We start from the raw sequence: 22,481 nt of genomic DNA on the forward strand, positions 1-22,481 counted from the left end.
GCAGTTATGGGAGACCTAACATCCGAAATAGAAAAAGTAAATAGACCTCCCCTTTTCTGTTTCACATCCTGACTGAACAGTCTCCACTGGTTTTAAAAATAATAAACATCCTAACAGCTGAACAGTTTTAGTGGCTCGCTTTCTTTCCCATGTTTTGGCTCAGAACTGTAGTTTGTCCTGGACTGGAGTCAGAGCCATTCATACACATGTGGAGGTGGTCATTTGTGAGCCTGGAGCAATATTTAGTTTGATTATATTCACTTTGTAGAAAACCTTGCATTTGTGTGTCAAGTCAAATACAGTGGAATAGTCACTTTTTACAAACTGCTCCTTCAGGATCACATTTGTTAGGAGATCGCCTGATTGGATGTGTAGAAGTCCAGCATTCAGCCATTTAATCCTCTATTTTCACTGTCCAATGTTTTTGTTTTTTGCACCAGCACCATTTGTTACTTATTTTTCTCTCCGTTTTCTTTGTCTCGGCCTTCGCCAGCACAGTCGTCTGTATCACTCCCTGTCTTTTTTCTATATTTGTCACTTTCTTTTCACTGTCTTTTCAGCTGTTGGCACTGCAGAGTCCCCGTGTGTATCCCCCGGAATGAGTTGATTGGCTAAACGATATCATGTGAGATAGCTAACTCACATCCGATTGTTCTGCGTGTTTCTTCAGCCACTGAACCACTGCTGTAAAGACCAGAAAACCTGCACCAGTTAAAACAGAAGCATCCCATCAGGTTTTAAATCTGTTTTGGATATAGGTCCGGGTCCGAATGGGCCTGAAAAGCAGCCCGCATGCTAGTAACCTGCACTACAGCAACAGGGCTAAAACACAAGAAACTTTATCTGGGATAATTACTGCTCCTAAAAACAAACTCCCTGCTTCAGAGTCACTGGTGATAAAGTAGAAGAAACCAGACAAACGCAAGGAATTTATTTTCTGTGGGTCTTTTCTTAATAATTGAGAAATTTTTAAGGGGAGAGGAGGTGCAACTGTAGAATATTAAACTGAATAAATAAATAAAGATTCCCCTTCACATAATACAAAGTCAATACAGATCTATAAACTCTTCTGGTCTTGTGTGAGGGGAGGCTAATTGGACTCTGGTAGATAACAAACAAACCAATCCCTCTGCTATCTGATACAACACAGTACCTATTTATTTTAGGTTATTTATATATGAATACTTTTAATATTTCATGGACTGAAAACTTTGAAATTTAAAAGCTGTATGAGGCACCAGTTTTATCTAAACCCTTCTTAAGAAAATAACTTACGCGTAACTTCTCCTGTCGGAAGCCTGCTTCTGCCTCTGCTGTGTATTTCCTGCAACTTATCATTCAGATCTCAGTGAGGTGCCTCTCTTTCTAGTTTCAAGTGGGAGACACAAAAGCCTCCCTCAAAAAATAAAAACTGTTACATCAGCTAGCTTGTAGAAGGATACAATCCAGAACTTCCAGTTCTGAAGTGTGCGGTTCTTCACATATTCATTAAACTTCTCTTGCATGTGGTCGAGGCGATGTCGTCTCATCGGTACGCCCGTAACAGGAAGCTGCTCCTGACACAAGCTGCAGTGAGGAAAGATTTCAGAGTTAATACATCAGATCGCTGTGCATGTTTAGTACTGTACTGTGCATAAGTCTCGAGCCACTCTTTACTTCCTTACATTTTGGTCGGTGCAGCAATGTACTGAAACCTGTGCAAACATACCGTATTTTTCGGACCATAAGGCGCACCGGATTATAAGGTGCATTAAGTGAAACAAAACAGTCAGATAAATCAAATTTTACTCAACTCATTCTTCTTGCTTCCTCCACTTCTGTACCATTGATTAATTAATATTGAATTCTCTCACAGCTGCTCTATTCCCATGTCGGTGCAGTATATTAATGACTAACTTCTAGTGGTGTGTGGATCGATACTGAAATATTGATTCCTCCGATACCACTTATTTATGTTCCAGAATCGATTCTCATATTAAAATATCAATATTTTACTAATTTGGGGTAAATTTTTAGTTTATCATTAACAGGAACACAGTGGAAAGAAACTATATCATTTGGATCGTCTAACTTGGAAGGAACTACTTCCTCTTCTGCCTTTCATGGTCATATGCGAAATACGGTTGTATAAATGTGTCGCAGCCCCTTGGCGTGCACACTCACAACAACGGCTGAGCGTAAACAGTGTCATGTGTGGACGTATTTTACCTTCACAAACAGCCAAGACGTGGTTTGCGATACATGTGGCAAGACAGTGAGGTGTTGTGGCAACACCACTAACCTCGTCAAACACCTCAGAGTAAATCATATCACAGAATATGAGAAACTTCTGTTGAGGTGAAGTGGAGAGGAGTGGGACAGGTCCCGCTAGGGCGAGACAGACATCTCTTGCGCAGTCCTATAGTGCTGCAGGCAGGCAACGTGTTCAAATACACAACCTCAGGTTTTTTATGTCTGTATGATAATTCTGCATTATTAAGCAATAAGAACAAGTAGTCTGATGTCCTGTGACCATTATGAAGCCATAATTTAAAATATAGTGGTCCCTCGTTTATCGCAGGAGTTACGTTCCAAAAATAACCTGTCATAGGTGAAATCCACTGCGTTATAGCGAGGGACCACTGTACAATAAAACATTACGTTTTTGTATAAAGTATCGGTATCAGATCAGTATCGTGGATACCACCCTGAAATTTTCTTGGTATCGGATCTGAAAGGAAAACAGTACATCACTACTAATCTCATATTGTGGATGGATTATCTCAGTTGTTCTACTGACTGAAGTTTGGTCCGTTTACAGAATCCTACCATGTGATTGCATTTGTCCCTAAACATCAGGAACCCTCACGCTAGCTTTTATAGAGTGGAAAAAAGTTAGCGTTTATCCTCCAGCTTCACTGTGTTTATGTTATGCTAACGTAGCTGTGTCGCCAGCGATTACGTAGCACATCATTTAGACGGTGATGCCACAGTGTTCGTTTGACTTTGGGACCTGAAACAGACGGAGTTTTGGACCCAGATTACTCCACGAGACTCCTGACTACGGTAGTCATAATGCTCCGGCAATCCACCAAGCTGCATCGGCACATTCAGCAGTGTGTTTGGGATCACTGTTATGATGAAAAAGCTGTTGCTAATTAGATACAGTGGTGTGAAAAAGTGTTTACCCCCTTCCTGATTTTCTCTTTTTTGTGTTTGCCACACTTAAAGGTTTCAAATGTAAATTTTAGACAAAGACTACATAAGTAAACCCAAAATGCATTTTCTAAATGAAGATGTTTATTATTAAGGGGGGGGGGGACCTACACATGGCCCTGTGTGAAAAAGTGATTGCTAAACAACTTTTTCATTTTTTTAATGATATGACTTGGTTAGACTGTATTATCTAAGTCATAACAAACAAAAAAGGGGATCAAATAATTTATTTTTAGTGACAAAGTGCCTAAAGACACAATTTAAAACTGATTATTTTTAAAGTTGTAGGCGCTTGATTCAGGTACCTTTGTATCCTTGAATGATTCATAGTTCAGCGTTAAGTAGCTTAAACAAATAAAACATGGCTCTGAAAATGGTCATGTGCAAGAACTGGACTGAAAAAATGTGAAAAAGCAGCCAATGTCCAAAGATAAACTTTGAAAAAACATCAAAAATCCAGGAGAACTATTACTCAAGACCACTGTAAAAACTCTGGCTCCTTAGAAGAAAAATTGAAATAAAAAAGACTTGTGCACAGTGCTCAATGTTTAAGACATGATACAAAATGTTTAAACATACCTAATGGAGGTGTTGAGCTCCTCAATCTCCTCTCGTAGTCTCTTAACTTCGTCCTGCATTTGTTGCCTTTCCTGCTGGAGCTTCATAATGTGCTCCACTGTCTTCTGTAACGTCACTGCATTACTGATCTAAAAGCACAAAGTTAATAAATATGTTTTTAATTAACAAATCAGGCATTAGAGGCAAACATGGTTCTGGACATTTCATGATAACATACAGGTACGCCTGCTTACATTTGATTGGGACTTTAGAGCAGGAACCAGGTTGCAGAGTGTCTTAAAGCCAATATTTATGTTTGATCGCCTCTTTTGCTCAGCAGATATGTGTGTGGTCCTCCGGATCTGTCATACAACAGCACAAAGGATTAGACAGTATTATGGAGATTGTATGCAATGTTAAAAAGAAACATCGGAAATGCCCCATGACGGTGTAATCCGTGCATTAAGGTCAATCTCAGTTAATTAAGATGTTTTACATGTAAAGTTGGATTTCAGTCCTATTCAAACATGATCAAACTTATTTAAGTTTGAGTTTTATGTTTGAAAACACACGAATACAAACCTGAGGTTGCTCGTTCTTCACCAAAACTGGACTGGTACTGCTGATTAATGACTGTGGGCTGGGTAACGACTGTGGGCTAGGAACCTGATCTAACCCGCAGGGCGACCTTTGTCCAGATTGTGGCTGATTAGGAACTGAAAAGAAAAGGAACAAAAAACAAAACAGGTTTTAACACGTTGTGGAGGTGAAGTTTAAAGTAACTTTCTGAATTAATTCTCACCAACACTGCAGGAACCCTTCTGATTTTTGCGGCTAGAGGAAAATGATTTTTCTTTGGGAACAATCGTCTGAGACTTCTGAGGCTGAGGCACGACGTGAAATCCAGATGCCTGAGATACATGAAAATATCCAAAAAATAAATATAAAAACATGAAAGAAACTTTGCAATAAATATCAATCCTCTTTACTTAAAGAAAAAATAAAAAATAAAAATAAAAAAGACGGCCTTCGAACAAATTTCACAAATATACAGGTGCCAGACCAGTTAAGGGTTTAAAAACGTGGCAATTAGTGTGGCAAGAGATGTGTGCGTAAACAAATACCTGCAAACACTATAAAGAAGAGTGTAAATTAATCCACAAAGATATGAGACACTGAAGATGGCACAGAAAATGTACTTTAGGTTATTGCTGCTAAATGTGATTCTGCAAGCTATAGAATCACATTTCTCACACTGCTTCTGCATTTTGGTTACATTTTTCCAAAATAAATTATCAAACAACATGATTTCTCATGTCTTGTTGTTCATCTGAGGTTGTACTTACCTAATTTTTAAGACATGGTAAAAATTAGATTTGTTTTGTTATAATATGATATAAAACCTTACAATTTATAAGGGGCACATTTATTTATTTATTTATTCATTTAACAAAACTGTAGGAAATAAATTCAAACAATAAGCTGCAAACATACCGGTCCAAGAGCAGGAGAAGTGATGACCACACCTGTGTTAGGGACCAAATCTGCTTTCAGTGGTGTGGGTGTAACAATCACAGCATTGGCATGACCTGGGAAAGGGCCTGAGAGGATTTACACACACATACACAAATGTTACAGAGTGATCTGAAAGCTCTGTGGGAAATCTAATCATAGGATGTATATAAAATATGGTTGTAGCCACATTAACCTCGCTCATTGGTTTGTGGACAGGAGCTCTTGAGGCTTTTTGAAACCAAATGTGACAAACTGTGGATGTGACCTAGAAACTAGGGTACAGTTTTTGCTTATCTATTATCTTCTTTTCAATCAAAAGACAACCTCACTCTACTGCCTAAACCCAGATCTTTACTCTTTTTGACTCTAACGGAGACCCAAGTTTAGTGTAGTTTAACTTTTTATCGTCATTGTACTTTGCACAATAGTACTGTGGTGGATTTTTGTATGATAACTATGTAACTATATACACTATATATCTATGTGCACTGAACATATATATTTTAACTTTCATGTAGAGTCTTAAGCACAAGACATTTTGCTTCACCATGGTATATTAAGGTGGTACAGTAACAGGGCAGTTAATGTAAGGGGAGAGTTGTCCTGAATAATTTACTCTCCGGTAACTAACCTTCCCTAATACACACTCAACGTCTTTCATGCAGCACAACCAAAACAGTAACAATGTAACAGAGATCCTGAACACATCACGATAAAATACACACACACACACGCACACACACACAGAGAAGTGTTTTAAGAACCTATGTAATTATAAAATAAGATTGTGAAGATTTAATAATTAGGGTTAATGTGTGATGTTTGACCGTGTCATGACCTATTGTGATAAGCCAAATCGAAAGGGTAGTCAGAGTCCTGACTGGCCTTTGGCCTAGACCTTGGCCGCTACCTGACCCCTGCAGCTGTGTTTGGCTGGAAGGCGGGTGGGAAAGTTACCCAGCAGCAGGGGGCGGGGATACGGGTCCCTATATATTAGGGGACCAGTGGACACCCCCAGTACTTTTTTCCCCTCTGCTGTTTCTCCTTGTCCGTCTCAGAGTTGCTCTACTGTCTGTGCTCAAGGCTGTACACCCCGGGGTTTTGCTTTGCTTGCTTTCTGCTATGTAATTCTCTTGCTAGATTTCTGTATGTATTTTTCCTGCTGTTCATATGATTCAGTGTATTAAACTCTGTTCCAAGAATTCTACTCTTTTCCAGAGCATCTCTTGATTTTAATTGGATCTAAAGAGGTTGGATCTCCACATCGTTGGTGGGAGAAGGTTATCAGGATGGCTTCAAAATCTGCGACCACAGTACAATGAAACTGTAGCTCTGTAGTTTACAAAATGAAGCGACTGATATGATGAGCTCATCAGAAACATTTTGCTAAGCTCAAAGATCAAATAAGTCTTGGTTTTCTACAAAAGGGTGATTCGCCTCCTCCTGGCTTAGGCTACTTCCACACTGGCATTTCAGACCAGCACACTACATCTGTCTTTTAATGTCATCGATGAGTATAACCTCCTTTTCAGCAGCTTTTCCTGATACATCTTACAAAGATTGTCATATTTAAAATGAAAACATCTATACTTGAAATAACTACCTCAGTGTACTTTTTTCCTTAAAACTCTAACACAAGTGAATATGTGTCAAATATGTGTGTTACAACATTAAGTCATTACATTAGACATACTGTAGCGCTACCTTGTGGTGAAAATGATCATTTTACATTTCTATTTTACAGATATAAAATACTGATCTTGATTTTAGAAACCACAGACCTGTGAGGATGATCTGAGACGAGGGAAGGGTGTTAGCAGGAGCGATCCTTGGCATGGGCCGACTTTTGTTGGCACTGGGTGGCTGTAAAGGTCGAGGCAGAGCAAAAGTCTGAGTTTGCTGTACAGAAGTGGCAGCCAGAGGAGCCACGGTTTGGAGATGGGATGGGTGACCTGGCGCTTGTGCAGATAAGGTGCTATAATCCGAGCTGTGGCTGAAGGTGGTGGCAGAGTCACTCGGCGTGACAGAGGAGGCTGTGTGCGTAATCACAGATGCCGCTACAGTCTCATCCAAGACTGAGGTGTTGTTCAAGGGTGAGGTAACCATGGGTGCTGCTGAGGCCATGTCCTGACCTGGAAGGCACTGTACCAGAGGATCATGTGATAACGGCTGAGCGACAGAGGGAACCTGACCACTGGGCGCCACCTGCCCAGGGAACAAGGACATGTAGTTGTGCGCATAGACAACATCGCTACTACCGCCTGACTGACTGGCCATGGGAGAGGGGACAGACATGGGGCTAGAAGGGGAGATGGGGTTGGTTGTCAGCTGCATGGAGGACATTAACTGGGCCTGGCAAGGGATGAAAAGGAAACAAGCACACTTAGTAAAATATGACACAGAGCAGACACACTTCTGTGGTTTATGACAGTAAACAGACTGTCTGTTATACCTGCTCTTTAACTAACGGTAGTAAAAGTTTCAGGAGTGGATCCATGATTTATAATACTAAATATTCTGAATAATTAATAACTGACCTCACTGCTAACTGATCCTGTACCTTAATTTTCATTTGAAGTTTCTACTTTATTGAAATTTTTATTTTAAAAATATTTTCACCTTATTTAGATTTTTGATTTGCTTCATACTGAAGTTTATTTTTGAGCCACACTATTTTATTCATTTCACAGGTCATAGTTTTAACAGAATTATTAAGTGCTGTACCAAAGGATTATTTATGGAGTATTTAAAGTGTAGTACGTGTCCTGTCTTCAAATACTGGTTTTCTAAAGTCAATTACAGTGAAGTACAGTGACAGGACTATGACAGTGTGCATATATAATTGTCAAACAAGCTTCTTGTTTTTTTAAACAAGTTCACTGGACACTTTATTAGGTACAACTATTTCAGAATGAGGAGGAAAAGTGATTTAAGTAATTTTGAACGTGGCATCGATGTTGATTGCTCTGAGTTTTTTTAAAAACTGCTGACCTGCTTGGATTTTCCCACAAAAACATCTGTAGGGTTTACAGAGAATGATTAAAAAGGTAAAATATCCAGTTAGCAGGAGTTCCTCTGGGTGAAAATGTCTTGATTGACGTCAATCAAGACATTTTGAGGTAAGTAACATAAAAGCAATGATCTATTGTCTATCAGTGGTTCAGGCTGGTGGTGGTGGTGGTGTACACTTTGTACCGACTGAGCACCGTTTAAATATCACAGCCACCAGATCTCCATAGCACTGGTGGTTGAACAGGAGTTTCACATTATGGATGTGCAGCAACTCTGTGACACCTTCATGTCACTTTTGAAAGTGTCTGCTGGTTCAACCAGGTTCAGGTTTCACGAACGCTGCATATCTTTTTCATGGCTATGATGAGCCTTTATACTGTCTGAGTTGCTAAAATTCATACAGGGACCCAGAAACAATTAACCGTGGACCCAAAAGATACACATTTTTTTCCACTAAAGCCAAGTCATGGCTGATTAAAAAACTTTTGAGAAACTTCAAGGAGGAAGGTATGAAAAAAAAAGCCAAATATTCAGAGCTATTTAGAGTACACAATTTTATTGAAAATTTTATGAATTAAATGTTAATCAGTTTGAGCAAGTCATGTATGAAAGTGCTGTGTAAACAGTTTAGTAATATTATTATGTTACTTCATTGTTTTTGTCTAACTACAGTAAGGCAGAAAGTTGGTGGCAGACGTGGGAGAAATACAAAGAAATTTTAAATCTAAGACAATAAAAAAAAAAACTCTCCTTGAACAGACTGTTTTTATGGTGGTGTGTGTTAGGGACTGAGCCTTGGATCTGTGTTTACCTGTGACTGAGAGCTGCTGCTGGGTAGAGGGGTGACAGATGATGCAGTGGGGGAAACAGAGGGGAAGGCGGGCTGACGGAGGCTGTGAAATAAGTCTGGAACAAGAGTCTCTATGTTAGCTAGAGGTTAGTAAAACCACACTACTTTTTGCGTTAGGCTAGGTCAACTGCTGTAGCAGAGTTACTAGAATATGTGTGCTTGATTTCTGTACAGTGTGCACTATTAGTCTGTGTCAAGTCCTAATGCAGCTGTGGGTGGTGCTTTACTGTTACCTTGCAGTGGATCAAATGAGTCCATGAAGTCCAAGTTAGGCTGTAACGGGATGAGTCCTGGTTGGATCATGTCAGCATTCCCTGCATGAGCTTTGGACAGGAGAGGCAGAGTTATGGGGAGTAAGGGCCACGGCATGGCTGTGTTTATGCAAATATAAGAGATCCAGTTCCACAAGCATATCTTTTCTTGATTTTCTTACCAATCTCCCTCGGATTAGGGAAGGGTATGGGCTGGTGTGAGGCCAGCGTAGAGAACAATGTGTCTGTAAACTCAGACATCAAAACGTCCATATCGAAAAGGTTGTCCATCTCCATGGGGGCAGGCGCTTCAGTAATCATACGACGAGTCACACAGCGTGCAGCGGCCTCTTCATCCTGATAAAAGGAGACACGGAGCATGTCTGGAGAGACTTCCCCAAACAGGGATAACTGCTCCTCCGGCCCCTTTGAGCGTTCAAAATGCAGTAACCACACCAGTTAGCAACACACAAGCATGCAGCATCACGTAGTATTGTGAACTCCTCATTTACATGAACTGTGCAAAAGTTTGATGGGAAATTTCATTTTATGCATTTTAGATGTTTGGTTTTTTTAAACGATACAAGCTACAATTCAGTCTTTTAAGTGAAGCCTAAAAGATTAACCTCGATCTACATTCAAGCAGGCTGCTAATTTATTTATTTATTGTTTACATTTACTTTTCCATGCTGTCAAACTCAAGACTGACATCATTACTCTAGTCCAATCATTTTCTTCTATGACCCAATCAGCTTGCTTCCTGCATGCTTCAGATCTCAGTGCTCTTCTGTCATTGTAATGTCAGACTCGCATTCATGCACTTCCACCTCCCCCCGGTGTCTCAGAGCCCCATCAAAGCTTCCATTTCCCTCTTCACCACCATTAGTCTCTAGATCTTAGAGGATCCTGTCCAAACTCCTGTCACTGCTGGGTCACTGCTCCGCTGTTCCACATCCTAATCACTAAATAGCTTTTATTCAAATTCTGTATCTCGTAAATCATTTGAACTTGTCCGAATGATCTCTCCATACTGAATACTTTTTCAACACATAAAAAGCAGCTCAAAACATCCATCCGTCCATTTTCTTCTGCTTATCCGGGGCCGGGTTGCGGGGGTAGCAGCCCAAACAGAAAAGCCCAGACCTCCCTCTCCCCACCCACCTCCTCCAGCTTGTCCGGGGGAACACCAAGGCGTTCCCAGGCCAGCCGAGATATATAATCTATCCAGTGTGTCCTGCCCCAGGGCCTCCTCCCGGTGGGACATGCCTGGAAGACCTCGCCCAGGAGGCATCCTTGTCAGATGCCCGAACCACCTCAACTGGCTCCTTTCGATGTGGAGGAGCAGCGGCTCTACTCTGAGCCCCTCCCAAATGGTCGAACTTCTCACCCTATCTCTAAGGGAGAGGCCAGCCACCCTTTGGAGGAAGCCCATTTCCGCCGCTTGTATCCGTGATCTCGTTCTTTCGGTCACTACCCACAGCTCGTGACCACAGGTGAGGGTAGGGACATAGATCGACCAGTAAATTGAGAGCTTCGCTTTTACTCTCAGCTCTCTCTTCACCACAACAGACCGTCTGTCGAGCTCTCACTCCCTTCTCCTGTCACTCGTGAACAAGACCCCAAGGTACTTAAACTCCTCCACTTGGGGCAGGAACTCGTCCTCGACTCAGAGTGGGCACTCCTCTGTCCTCTGTGAACATTGTTCCCTCGCTGATATAGCCTGCATTATTTTGGCTTCATCTTTGAAACGGAAAACACATTCCCATCCCATTCCTTCTTTTCTCAGCAACAGGCATGCAATGGCCAGCCCCCAAAATAAGTCACCACCTGGATGTAACTACGCAAAAAGCCAAGAGTCTTCCAATAATTGGATAATTACTGCAGTGATTACTATGTTTCAGCTTGCAACATGTTATTTGACTGTAAATGATGCAGCGATTAGCTTCTCATTTCTTAAACAGCCACGTTGAAAAATCTATCCCATACTCATGGAAATTGTGTTACTCCATTTCAGCCAAATTATTGTCCTAGATCAAGCAAAGAAAAAAACTGAAAAGGGTAAAACTGAGTTAAATACTGTCTAATATACTATTAAATCAAAAGAAATCCTGAACAATCATATCTGGAAAAACATTTGGAGAAATTAAATCTTAAAAAAGTAAATAAATAAACATTAGAAGTCATTGATATGTTGATAACAGTAAAAGTAACAGCATTTCCACACATGATGAGAAGAGAACTAAAGGGACTGAAATTAAACAGCTGTGCAGCTTCGAGAAAACCACTAATTAGTGAGACTAACTGGGAAAAAAAAAAGACTTCATTTCGCTATGGAGCACAAACATCGGACTCATACCAATACTAGATGAAGCAGGGTAAGAAGAGAAATGGCTGAAGTAATGCATCCATGATCCCTAGTGGAGGTGGTGTTGTGATCTGGGGTTGCTCCGGTTGTTCAGGCCTATTTAAGCAATGTTTTAGGTCAGCTGACTACCTGAATATACTGAAATGCCATGCTCACTGAACCAGAGAGTGATACGGCTGTAAGTCATACCACCTTTAAGCTCAGGGTAATAAAGCTTATTGCTGTATGAATGTGTGTGTGAGTTGAGCACTCTGCGTCATTAGGAATGTGCTATACAAATACGAGTCCACTTACACATATGAGCAGACATTCACAGCACTATAAGCTGCCACTCGAATCGCATCAACACAAAACCTTTGTTGGTGAAAAATTCATGCAACTGTTGATAGAAATAAATGCCCTGAGATTATTTACTGAAAAGAGAAAACGGCTTATTAAAATGTCACCATGGCAAATGTGTGCCGTCATTAAAGCTACAGGTAGTCAAATAAAATATCAGTTTGTATGACTTTTGACTGGACACTGTACGTCTTCACGGAGGAAGTACTGAGGACAGATGAGTGGGGTTTTATATCCATATTCACTCACATCAAAACAAAAATAAAATGTTTTAGGCTCCACAAAGAGCTCAAATTTTATCATGAACTGCGTCTGGGATTGCATGAAGGAACAGAAGCTGACATAAACCCCCAGAAAAACAGTTGCTGTTTTAAAGTGAATGATCACTAACACCAAATACAGATTTTATTTTGGGCTGAAGTTTGAGTAAAACTAATCAACAGGTTCATTTTCTTTAAAGCTCCACTTTAAATTTAACACCTCAAACTTTTGCACAGTGCTGAATGGGTGAGGATGCCACCATACCCGGCATGTTGGTCCTTTCACATGGTTGTGTGATGACATCACACAACCACATCCATTTATAGTCAGCATTACAGCACAGGTAGCTGCTCCAGTATTCTCCTGAACCATAGGTTTGACACTCACACCTCGACATCAGCGCTCATGTCTAAACTCCACAGTTTGTTAAAGTGCCCTGACACTGTTAAGCAGTGGCTGGCAGGTGGATGGTTTTCTTCAGTTAAATTAAGACAAAACTAAAATAATTATCTTTGCACAAGAATAATGCATGTCTGGGATAAATGAGACACCTGGACCTCTTGGTTATTTGGCAAAATTCTCTGTTAGGAACCTTGGCATAACGTTTGATTCTGGTTTTACTCAGAATGTGAGTTTATGTGACCAGTTGTTTGTCTGCTTTGCTAATCCAGCCAGAGGTCCTGCTCTGCCTAAACAGTGGCTTTCCCACTGGATTATAGAAGCCATCTCACTGGTGTACAGCACCAAGAGTCTTGCTTTGCCCCAGGGTGTGAGAGTTCATTCCACCATGGGAATGGAAACATCATGGGCTCTTTTTGAAAGGGCCATGATATTTGTGCTGCAGCTAGTTGGGCATTACTTTTGTTCAGTTCTATCATTTGGATGTCACAGCCCCTTTGGTGGCTCATGATGTCCTTTCTGCTGGGTCTACCACACGCTAAAGCGCTGGCGGTCTGATTCTAGTTCGGTGGCTGCTCTGTGGGGCGTGTAGAAATGTTCCATACCTGTGTGCTGTACCTAGTGAATCAACTGAATCGAATGAAAGGGAATGAACGGTTATATCTATAACTTCTGTTCCCTGAAGGAGAGGAACAAGGTACCGCCACGCAGCTTGGCTCGTTGAAGAGCGGATATCAAACTGAGGGATGGCTGTGATGACTGGGGGTATGTGTGCAGGTGTCGCGACACACATTTTGTCGTGCACATCAAGAAGTGCACGACTGGCGGAAATGATGGGAGAGGTGACAATATTCCACATGCCGGGTATAATGGGACCCTGAATGAGTGAGTGAGTGAGTACATAGTTTTACAAGCTAAATTAGATGCACACAATCATAAGTGCCTTGTATGCATAGTCACAGATGATCTTCTAAGTACAAATAATTTCAAGTTGACTGGGTTAGTGTGGTTTCATTTCATCAGTATCAATATCTGGCTGAACAGATGTTAGATGTTGACACTAATGATTATGTTAATATTAACGTCTTGTTAGTGACCTAAGCATGTTGCAATGCTGCATACCTTAAGTAAGCTCGAGAGGTCGTCATCCTTGTGTTTCTGTAGCTATAAAAGAGTTCACAAGTTCAACATTAAATAAATATTTATGCTTTATGGCCAAACAACATGTCTACTAAAATTTCTCAGCATCTTTGTAACAGAAACAATGTTTCAGTAAAACTATACTGCACCCTTTTCTTAAAGTATGTTCTCCATTTGTGGTATTCTCTTATGACAATTTCAATTCTTCTTTTCCAGCATTTCCCCTCTGCAGCGATGGCCTGGAAAAGAGAGAAGGCAAGAGATAGGAACTAAAACGAAGCCTATGAGAAGCATATGGTACAAAGAAAGGAAGCAGGAAAGGAAAACAAACATCAATTTCAAGAAAGTGGTTTGAGTGTCTGGACAACTGGATGATTTCAGTGAAAAGAAAAAACAAGTCTCTGTGCATCTCACAATGATCACAACTTCTTCATCTTTACCTCAGGACGAGGGATGTCCAGGTCCATACTTCCATCAAGTGGTGTCACAAAGTGACAAACAGGATTCGATCTTTTCTCCACATCTGGGGTTTGAAAAATAACTCAAGTTTAAAATAGAGAGTTGGATTTTTCCATCTTAGAAAAAGATATTTGCAGAATATGAAAAAAAACAAGCAACATAACAGGTATGTACAGTTAGGGTTCCCATACATTCATCATGCACACGAATGTCAAGGTTATTTTGGTCCCCTAATGACTTCTTCAAACTGCTATTTTTCCAGGGTGGAATGATTGTACTGCATACATCTCTGGTGATTTAAAAACAGAAAACAAAACAAACTAGAATACGCTCATTTCTAAACGACTGCGTCTATATATTTACCCTTTTCTTTTTCCACCGTAGAAAAAGAAGAGTTCAACGAATTGACCAAAGGCCCAAAATTGCTTCAACATTTATACCCACGATGAGTGGATGTAACATTTTGACTACAACTGCAAATGAAAGCTTCATTGTTAAAATAAATAGCTCTATTTGTTTAGTTATAACTCACCCAGCTCAGAAACACTTGACCCAGATTTAGTTTACTTAGTGATGTAAATGAAAGTTACTATTAGTCACTTCCACAAATCAGGCGTCACCTGCGGTGACCTTAGATTCACATCAAAGTGTATTTAAGACATGCAGTTTTCAGTTTTAAGTCAGCTATCGCCAGGCTGGTATAACTTTGAAATATATTAGCCAAAACATAGTGGCTCAGCTTGCAAAACATGGATTATAAGTGTAGTCCGTGTGCTTCTCTGTTTACTTTTCATTTTTTTCTAGAATTAGGTTTACTGCATGTCTGGAAAAGTGGCTAAGCCTCTGCTGTAGTAATGACTTTCAAGAAACATCTTCACATGTGATAAAGTATTATATCAGAAGGACCACAAGTAGCTATTTATAAACACAAATAGAAGCTTGAACTATAATTTCAGTGAGAAAAGCATGCTGACATGTCCTAACCATGATACTAATAGTCCATTCCAACAAAGCGTTTTTAAAAGCAGTATTCAGGTCAGTACATGTCCCACAAAATGTGTAAAAGATTTCAACAGTGATAATAAGAGAGGTTGATTACAGGTTTCTCCAAACCCCTTCACTCTGCTCTCACATTGCTGGATCAGCCTGTGTATGAAAGGATACTGGAGACAGAAGATCAGAAACTGTCTCTAAGATCTATTATGGTGGAAGTAAGACCGGCATGACATCCTTTCCATTCCCTTTAGTATCATTATTAAGTGCATATCTCATCCTATCCTGTATTTCTTTGTTGTTTGTAAATGGCTTCTAATTTATCTGGTATAGCAAGAGATTTTTATGAAGCCCATCAAACACATACTGCTGATTCCACACTTCCTGTGCTCTGACCTGATTTCCCCCCAGGATCTAAAGTCACATGAAAAACAAAGTTTTCACAGGCTCTATGCAGTCCTGTGAATAACTATACCCTTACTGCTTAGATAGCTTTAAGAAAGGAAGGCACTGGAAATCAAATGCACTTGATTAATTAACTGATCATCTGCAAAGCTCACCTGGAGCATTCAGGTGTATATTAACATAATCCCACAATCCAAAGGGGAGATGTCCCAGAAAAAAGTCAAACAATAAAAATAAATAAATAAATATATATATATATTTTTAAAACACACAAAAAAAACCTCAAGCCTACATCTCAGACTCTGCAGGCTTCAGTTAGCATGTTAAATGTTACATTTAGATCACTTCAAAAGCACTGAACAAGCACAGCTTGTTTGGAACGGTTGCCAGGAGAACTCCTCTTCTCTCTAAAGGAACATGTCAGCACAGCTTGCAAAGTTTGCAAAATAAACCAAACACAGACACCTCACACTAACTGTCAGAGTGCATTCTTGATACAAATGTGAAGCCATCTGTTCAATAGCTAAAGGAATTGAGGTTTTCCAATGGCCCAGTCAAAGTCCAGACATCAACCTGACTGAAATGATGTGCCAGGACCTTAAGAGAACTGTGCACAAATGAACGCCCGCAAAACTGACCTGAAACAACATTGTGAAAAAAAAAGAAGAAAAAAAAAAAAAAAAGAGCGGGCCAAATTTCTTCACAATAATGTGAGAGGCAGATAAATTCACATGTAAAACAAGTACTTCAACATAGAGCTGCTAAAGGTGGTTCTACGAGGCACTAAATTATGGGTGTAGTTAGTTTTTCAAAGCCTTTCATGTTCCTCCCCTTCTTATGCATATTGTTTTAGATCTTTATGCAGTTTTTGTAGTGATTAAAACTAGTGTCTCATTAGAAATTACACATTGGAACAATAATTGCTAAAATTTTATAATGGGGGGGGGGGGGGGAACCTGACAGAAAAAAATAAGTTGATAAGTTCAGTGCTATGAGTAGACACAACACTGCTTAATCCCTGGAGTTATATGCCTTTTTTATGCTTTAGTGTCATATATAGCAGCATTAAGTCGCTTAATAAAATTATCTCTTTGAAAAGGGTGAGGTAGAATTAACGGACTGAAAAAAAAGCAGCTGCTGTCCACAGAAAAACTTTGAAAGACTTTTAAGCCTGGAGAACTACTGCTTAAGACCACTTTAAAAAAATTACACAAAGGTCCAGAAGCAAAACTTAAAGAAATGAGGAGTGCCTCTAGACTTCCACAGTACTGTATTAGGCTTCTTAGTCAATCATTTTGTGTTGAATTCTTTTTCTTTTAAACATACATTTATTTCCACTTTAATTAGCTGAAAACCAATTAAATAGGAGTGAAACTAAACATACCTGGTGCAAAATTCATTTGGGAAGAAAAGAGCTATGCAGTTAGAGAAACTAAGAGCAGCACATCAAAAGAAACCGCAAAACAGTCACTTCTAAAAATAACTGGATTCTATGATTGATTCAAATTGTGTTACACTGAAGGCAATGTTTAATTAAATATTAACCAAAAACAGTCACTTTCACATTTTGTGTATGAAATGAAAAGCACTGTGGAACTCTTACATTGGATGTACCAGGCTCGCCATATGGCGTTGTTCAGGCGAATCTTGTCTCTCCAAAGCAGTTTTAGCCCTTTGAAGTTCTTCCACTTTGGAGACACCAACTTACCACTGAAAAGGAAAGAAAAACATCAGTGAAATAACTGTAAGACCAAACCAAAACCTTTAAAATACTGTAAGAATAACCTGCATTAGCAAATCACAAACAGTTTTTTTCTTTGATTAATTGATCATGCACACGTTAATCACGTATCTTTTTCAGGTGAAATGATCACAGGTTTTTTTTAAAGCCTAATAGTGATACTTAGAGGCTATACTGATCCAACACCCATCAATTAGTAAAAAAGTAAGGGAGCACCATCCTCTGACAGGAGTTATGTGTCTGACGAAAGAGTTTCACCAACTGTGCGGCCTAAATTTGGCTAATTATATTTGAACAGAGGTGGGCCGCAGGACAAAATGTAAATAAATAAAAATGTATAATCACATTAAAAAAGGTGTGAAAATAAACCACATGTGTTGTTCGCCTGCTCAACCCGTGACTTATGTCTAACCACAAGAGCGGGAAAGCAAAGGCAGACAAGAAAAAGGAAGCCTGTTTAAAGTCATGCTTGAGTTACAAGTTATACAACAAGATGATGGCAGCTGCTCCTGCTGCTTACGCAAACAGTAACATCACTAATATACAGACACACACACACGTCGGTAATGTTGAGACAAGTGAGCACTGGAGGAACTCATCTGTATGTGCAGGTATGTGTACAGCATGTGCGCTTAATGATTACATCACAGTAACGATTCTGTCTGTTCAGTGTCACATAAAAACAAGATGGGAGAGTCAAACAATCAATGATAAAAATCACTGACGCTTCGTGGACTTAAGGGGTGCAGGTGTACCATTCTGATATCCGAGTGCTAAATTGTAAAAAGACTGACCATTAAATTAAAAAACAACAACAAAAAAATTTCCAACGCGCCTTAACGAGGAAATGTTTACTACAATCCAAAGGGGTTGGCTCACAGTTTCCCGTCTTTCCATTCTTCCTGTCAAATTTTACAGCCTGTCTCTCTTGACCAATTCTTTTCCTTTCCATCATTTGTTTGTTTATTTACTGTACTGAGTATTATTTACTGTACTGCACACTGTGTGAGTCTTTTGGAGCATATACAACCGTTTCAATGGTAAATGCCCTTTTGCTGAAATAAACCCTCATCACTTACAACAAAAACAACAGAACAGTAACTGTATCTTTAAATAATCAGGGCAAAGGAAATCCTCTGAGCAACTGGCACCTCAAACATAGCTGTAAACAGAAAACTATGAGTACGGCCACTATTACTATAATGTACCATTATAGGGACCATCTTTAAACCTTCTTCTTTAAATCTGCACAAAAGCACTGCTTTTATGCAAACATACAATCAATAATCCTATTTATTGATTGTAAGTTTGCAAATTCTACCTTTTCAGAATAACAAGGTGCTTTATTTATCTGATTTAAGTATTGCATGGAGGCATTACCTTGTAATAAGAGCTGCATGGAACAACTGGCAATTGAGTTATAGTGATTGTCAATTAATTTTATAAATCCCTGCTCAGGCATAACTGCTCAACATTGTCTGGATCTGTAATTGAACTGGAAACTTGAGATGCACAGTTTACACGAATAATTGACATATTTTTGGCTTTAAAATGAATCAACTATTGATGAGAAATAAATATTTTTAATTCTGAAGCACTTATGTGCTACACATATGATGATGGCACAGAAATCAGATTTTAAACTAAGGCAAATTTTGATGTACAGGCCTGAGCCAGGGTCATGGTGGGGGTGTCCTGTTCTTTTAATCTGATATGTCACCAAGTCATATAAACTCATTTTATAAAACCACCAGTCTGTTGGCTATGAAGGAGAATGCTAGTTTTAAGAGCCTTCTGCATTGACTTCATACCAAGTAGAAATGTCTTTAAAACACAGTCCATACCTCTACTACAACCACAGAAGCATGTGCAGCTTTGTTTACAGTTCAACTCAGAGTGCTGACATGATCAGTATGTTTGATTCATCCCACTAGCGCACAGGAAAAATTGCCATGCTAACTTCATGTCTAATCAGCGAAGAAACAATAACAAGTACAGTCATGTGAAAAGGAACGCTTTTACAGGACTCTGCCCACAGACTAATTACGCCCTATGATTCAACGGCTTGTAGATCAACCTTTTTGTAGCATTAACTCCAAGTAATTGTTTGCTGCAGGATTTTATCAGTCACTCATACCATTGTGGAGAAGTTTTCACCCACTCTTCATTACAGTGTTGCATCAGTTATATAAACTTTGCAGGTATTTGTTTATGCACAAGTTTTTTCTAAGTCCTGCCACAGCATTTTAATTGGGTTGAGGTCTGAACATTGACTGGGCCATTTGCAAAACCTCGATCCTTTCCTTTTTCAGACATTCTGTTGTTGATTTGCTGCTGTGTTTTCCCATCCTGTTATCAATGAGAGAAGAGACTTTTTCCAAACAGGCCGTCCAAACAAGCTATACTTGTTCAGTCTTTTTCTATTTCTGTCATTAACTTTAACATTTGACATTTCAACTGAGACCTTTAGAGTCTGAGACATAGCTCTTTGTGGTTTTTGCTGGTTTTACGAGCACTGGTTAATCTGAGGTGAATTTTCTGGGATGTCCATACCAGCAAACTGGCAAAACTTCTGCTTTCATAAAGGTGCTCACATTTACTGATGATCTATAAAACCTGGCTGCTACTTTCCTTCATTGTGGCAGCAGTAAGGGTGCTTTTAGGTTTTAACAGGATTGCACAGAGTCCTGTGAAAACTTCCTCTTTCACATGACTGTAGATAAGCCTGCCACAAAACAAATTAAACTTTTATAAACATCCACTGTGCACAAGGGTCAGCATAACAACATATCTAGTTGATTCCTGCATCCAGATTTTTTGGTTCTAGGGTTCCTGGATGAGAAAACTGCAAAACTCAATGGGGTTAGTAAGAAGGGATGAGGTACAACTTAATTTAAGTAGGAACAATTTAATTACCAGAGCCCTGAAATATTCTCTAACGACTATAATGCTAAACATTAATGTGTGGTCACACAGATAGGACAATGTGGCTTGACTCAGCAATGGTCAATATGGCTCTCTCTCTCTCCCTCTCACACACACACACACACACACACACACACACACACACACACACACACACACACACACACACACACACACACACACACACACACACACACACACACACACACACACACACACACACACACACACACACCACAGTAACGGTTCTGTCTGTTCAGTGTGAGATAACAACAAGATGGGAGAGTCAAACAATCAATGATAAAAATCACTGACGCTTTGTGGACTTAAGGGATGCAGGTGTACCATTCTGATATCTGAGTGCTGAATTGTAAAAAGACTGACCATTAAATTAAAAAACAAACAAAAAAAAAAATTCCAAAGTGCCTTAAGGGGAAATGTTTATTACGATCCAAAGGGGTTGGTTCACAGTTTCCCGTCTTTCCATTCTTCCTGTCAAATTTTACAGCCTGTCCCTCTTGACCAATTCTTTTCCGTTGCATCATTTTTGCATGTATTTACTGTACTGAGTATTATTTACTGTACTGCACACTGTGTGAGTCTTTTGGACAATGCGGCTTGGCCAGAGTAGAACTAGAGCAGAACAGAGTAGAACTGTCTCAAGTGGTAGAGTGGATGTGTGTGTTTTAGTTAAGTCACTGTATGTGTGTGTGGTTGAGTGAATGCGAGTTGCAGTAGTTAGTGCTAACTAACTTTTTTAAGAAGCACCCAATCAAAAGAAAGTAGTCTTACTGGAAAGGTGGCCTACATTTCTACAAAATAAAAAATACTGCAAATTCACAACCCGGTGATGTCATGTAGTATAATATGAGTTGCAGAGGATATTTTTTAGCAATTTACACAATTCAACCTAAATCCCTACATAATTAGATGCAGGGCTTGTTTTTTCTCCGTGTCTAGTTCCTTGATCTAAGTAAGGCTTCTACAACTATCTCCAGGACCACACTCCCTACAAAATCATGATCATCGAGCAGGAAGTTAAAGGAAGACTCGTGACCGCATGCAGTCGCCCCATGCCTGACTCTGCACATAGAGGAAAGCTCAGCGTGGAGGAGTGGGTGAGGAGGAGCTAAAGTGAAAATGAATAGTCCCCATGTGTTTACATAGTTCGCCATAACTTACCTATACGCCAGAGTCATGCACTCAAAGAGCTTCGTCAGTGAGGCGTCTATGGAGAAGTGCGACGAGCTCGCTTTTCCAAAATGATAGGTCTGACACGTTTGTTTGTTGACAGTGTCGAAGTCGTAGCCTTTCTTCGGCGGATGCTCGGTGTGGGGCGAGGACACCATGAAGTGTCCGCTATGGATGATCTGAGACTCCAGTCCTTCTGCCTTCCTCAGCCCTAGGTGAGTCTCCTCCGTGTCCGAGTCGTCATCCTGCTCCTGCTTTATGCTCGCGGAAGGGCAACGATATTTGTGCCGCAGGGACACCTCGCTCATAGCCATGTCGATAACTCACCAGACAAATGGCTAAAGTTAGCCAGCAAGCTAGAACAATAAAACTCTCCCTTTCATGAGTCTCTCCGGAGAACACGCCGACCGTTAAACTTCACCAGCTTCACGCCGCGGAGTCGAGGCCCTCGGTTCACTCATCGCTAAGCTCGCTGTCGGTCATTAAACTCCCAACTTAACTTGTTGTCTTGAGTTGACGTAGCTACGAGTCTCAACCACCAGCTGACGAGAAGCTGCTCACTGGACCCTCTGCCCAGAGCAGGAAGTTCCTGTCGAAAAGCGCCTCTGATTGGGCCGCCGCAGAGCCCCGCCCACTAATCAGACCCTGCAGCCACAGGCACGTTTCTGCAGCGAGGAAAGACGAATGATCACGCTTGTGAATTGTGAAAATATCTTTAATTTAAGGATCGGGTTTAGTGGTTTAGAGACAAGGTTAGAGAAACAAGTCTGAGATGGTTTGGCGAGGATAGGTGATATATCAGAAAAAGGGCTTTAGAATATTGAGCTGCAAGGTAGAAAGAAAAGAGGAAGACCTCAGAGAAGATCCGTGGGTGTGGTGAAG

At 40.1% G+C, this 22,481-nt stretch overlaps 1 protein-coding gene across 2 annotated transcripts in view; it reads right to left on the minus strand.

Moving 5' to 3' along the window:
- Nucleotides 1–22,182, minus strand: part of mlxip (MLX interacting protein) — a 28,188-nt gene extending 6,006 nt beyond the window's left edge. The window contains exons 1-15 of one of the 2 annotated variants that reach the window (XM_026187134.2): nt 21,591–22,182; nt 17,346–17,452; nt 14,326–14,408; nt 14,035–14,124; nt 13,868–13,909; nt 9,564–9,738; nt 9,364–9,453; nt 9,092–9,186; nt 7,050–7,620; nt 5,248–5,354; nt 4,556–4,664; nt 4,336–4,469; nt 4,008–4,115; nt 3,775–3,902; nt 1,443–1,566 (exon numbers count right to left, since the gene is read on the minus strand). In XM_026187134.2, coding sequence (XP_026042919.2) covers nt 1,443–1,566; nt 3,775–3,902; nt 4,008–4,115; nt 4,336–4,469; nt 4,556–4,664; nt 5,248–5,354; nt 7,050–7,620; nt 9,092–9,186; nt 9,364–9,453; nt 9,564–9,738; nt 13,868–13,909; nt 14,035–14,124; nt 14,326–14,408; nt 17,346–17,452; nt 21,591–21,913 — 2,286 coding nt within the window. In that variant the 5' untranslated portion in view covers nt 21,914–22,182. Of the gene's footprint in view, nt 1–1,442; nt 1,567–3,774; nt 3,903–4,007; nt 4,116–4,335; nt 4,470–4,555; nt 4,665–5,247; nt 5,355–7,049; nt 7,621–9,091; nt 9,187–9,363; nt 9,454–9,563; nt 9,808–13,867; nt 13,910–14,034; nt 14,125–14,325; nt 14,409–17,345; nt 17,453–21,590 lie in introns of both variants that reach the window. The other variant, XM_026187133.2, reaches the window with a different exon arrangement.
- Nucleotides 22,183–22,481: the final 299 nt, after the last annotated feature.

Source organism: Astatotilapia calliptera, chromosome 12, assembly GCF_964374335.1.
Source record: "Astatotilapia calliptera chromosome 12, fAstCal68.1, whole genome shotgun sequence".
NCBI classification, from domain to species: Eukaryota; Metazoa; Chordata; class Actinopteri; order Cichliformes; family Cichlidae; genus Astatotilapia; species Astatotilapia calliptera.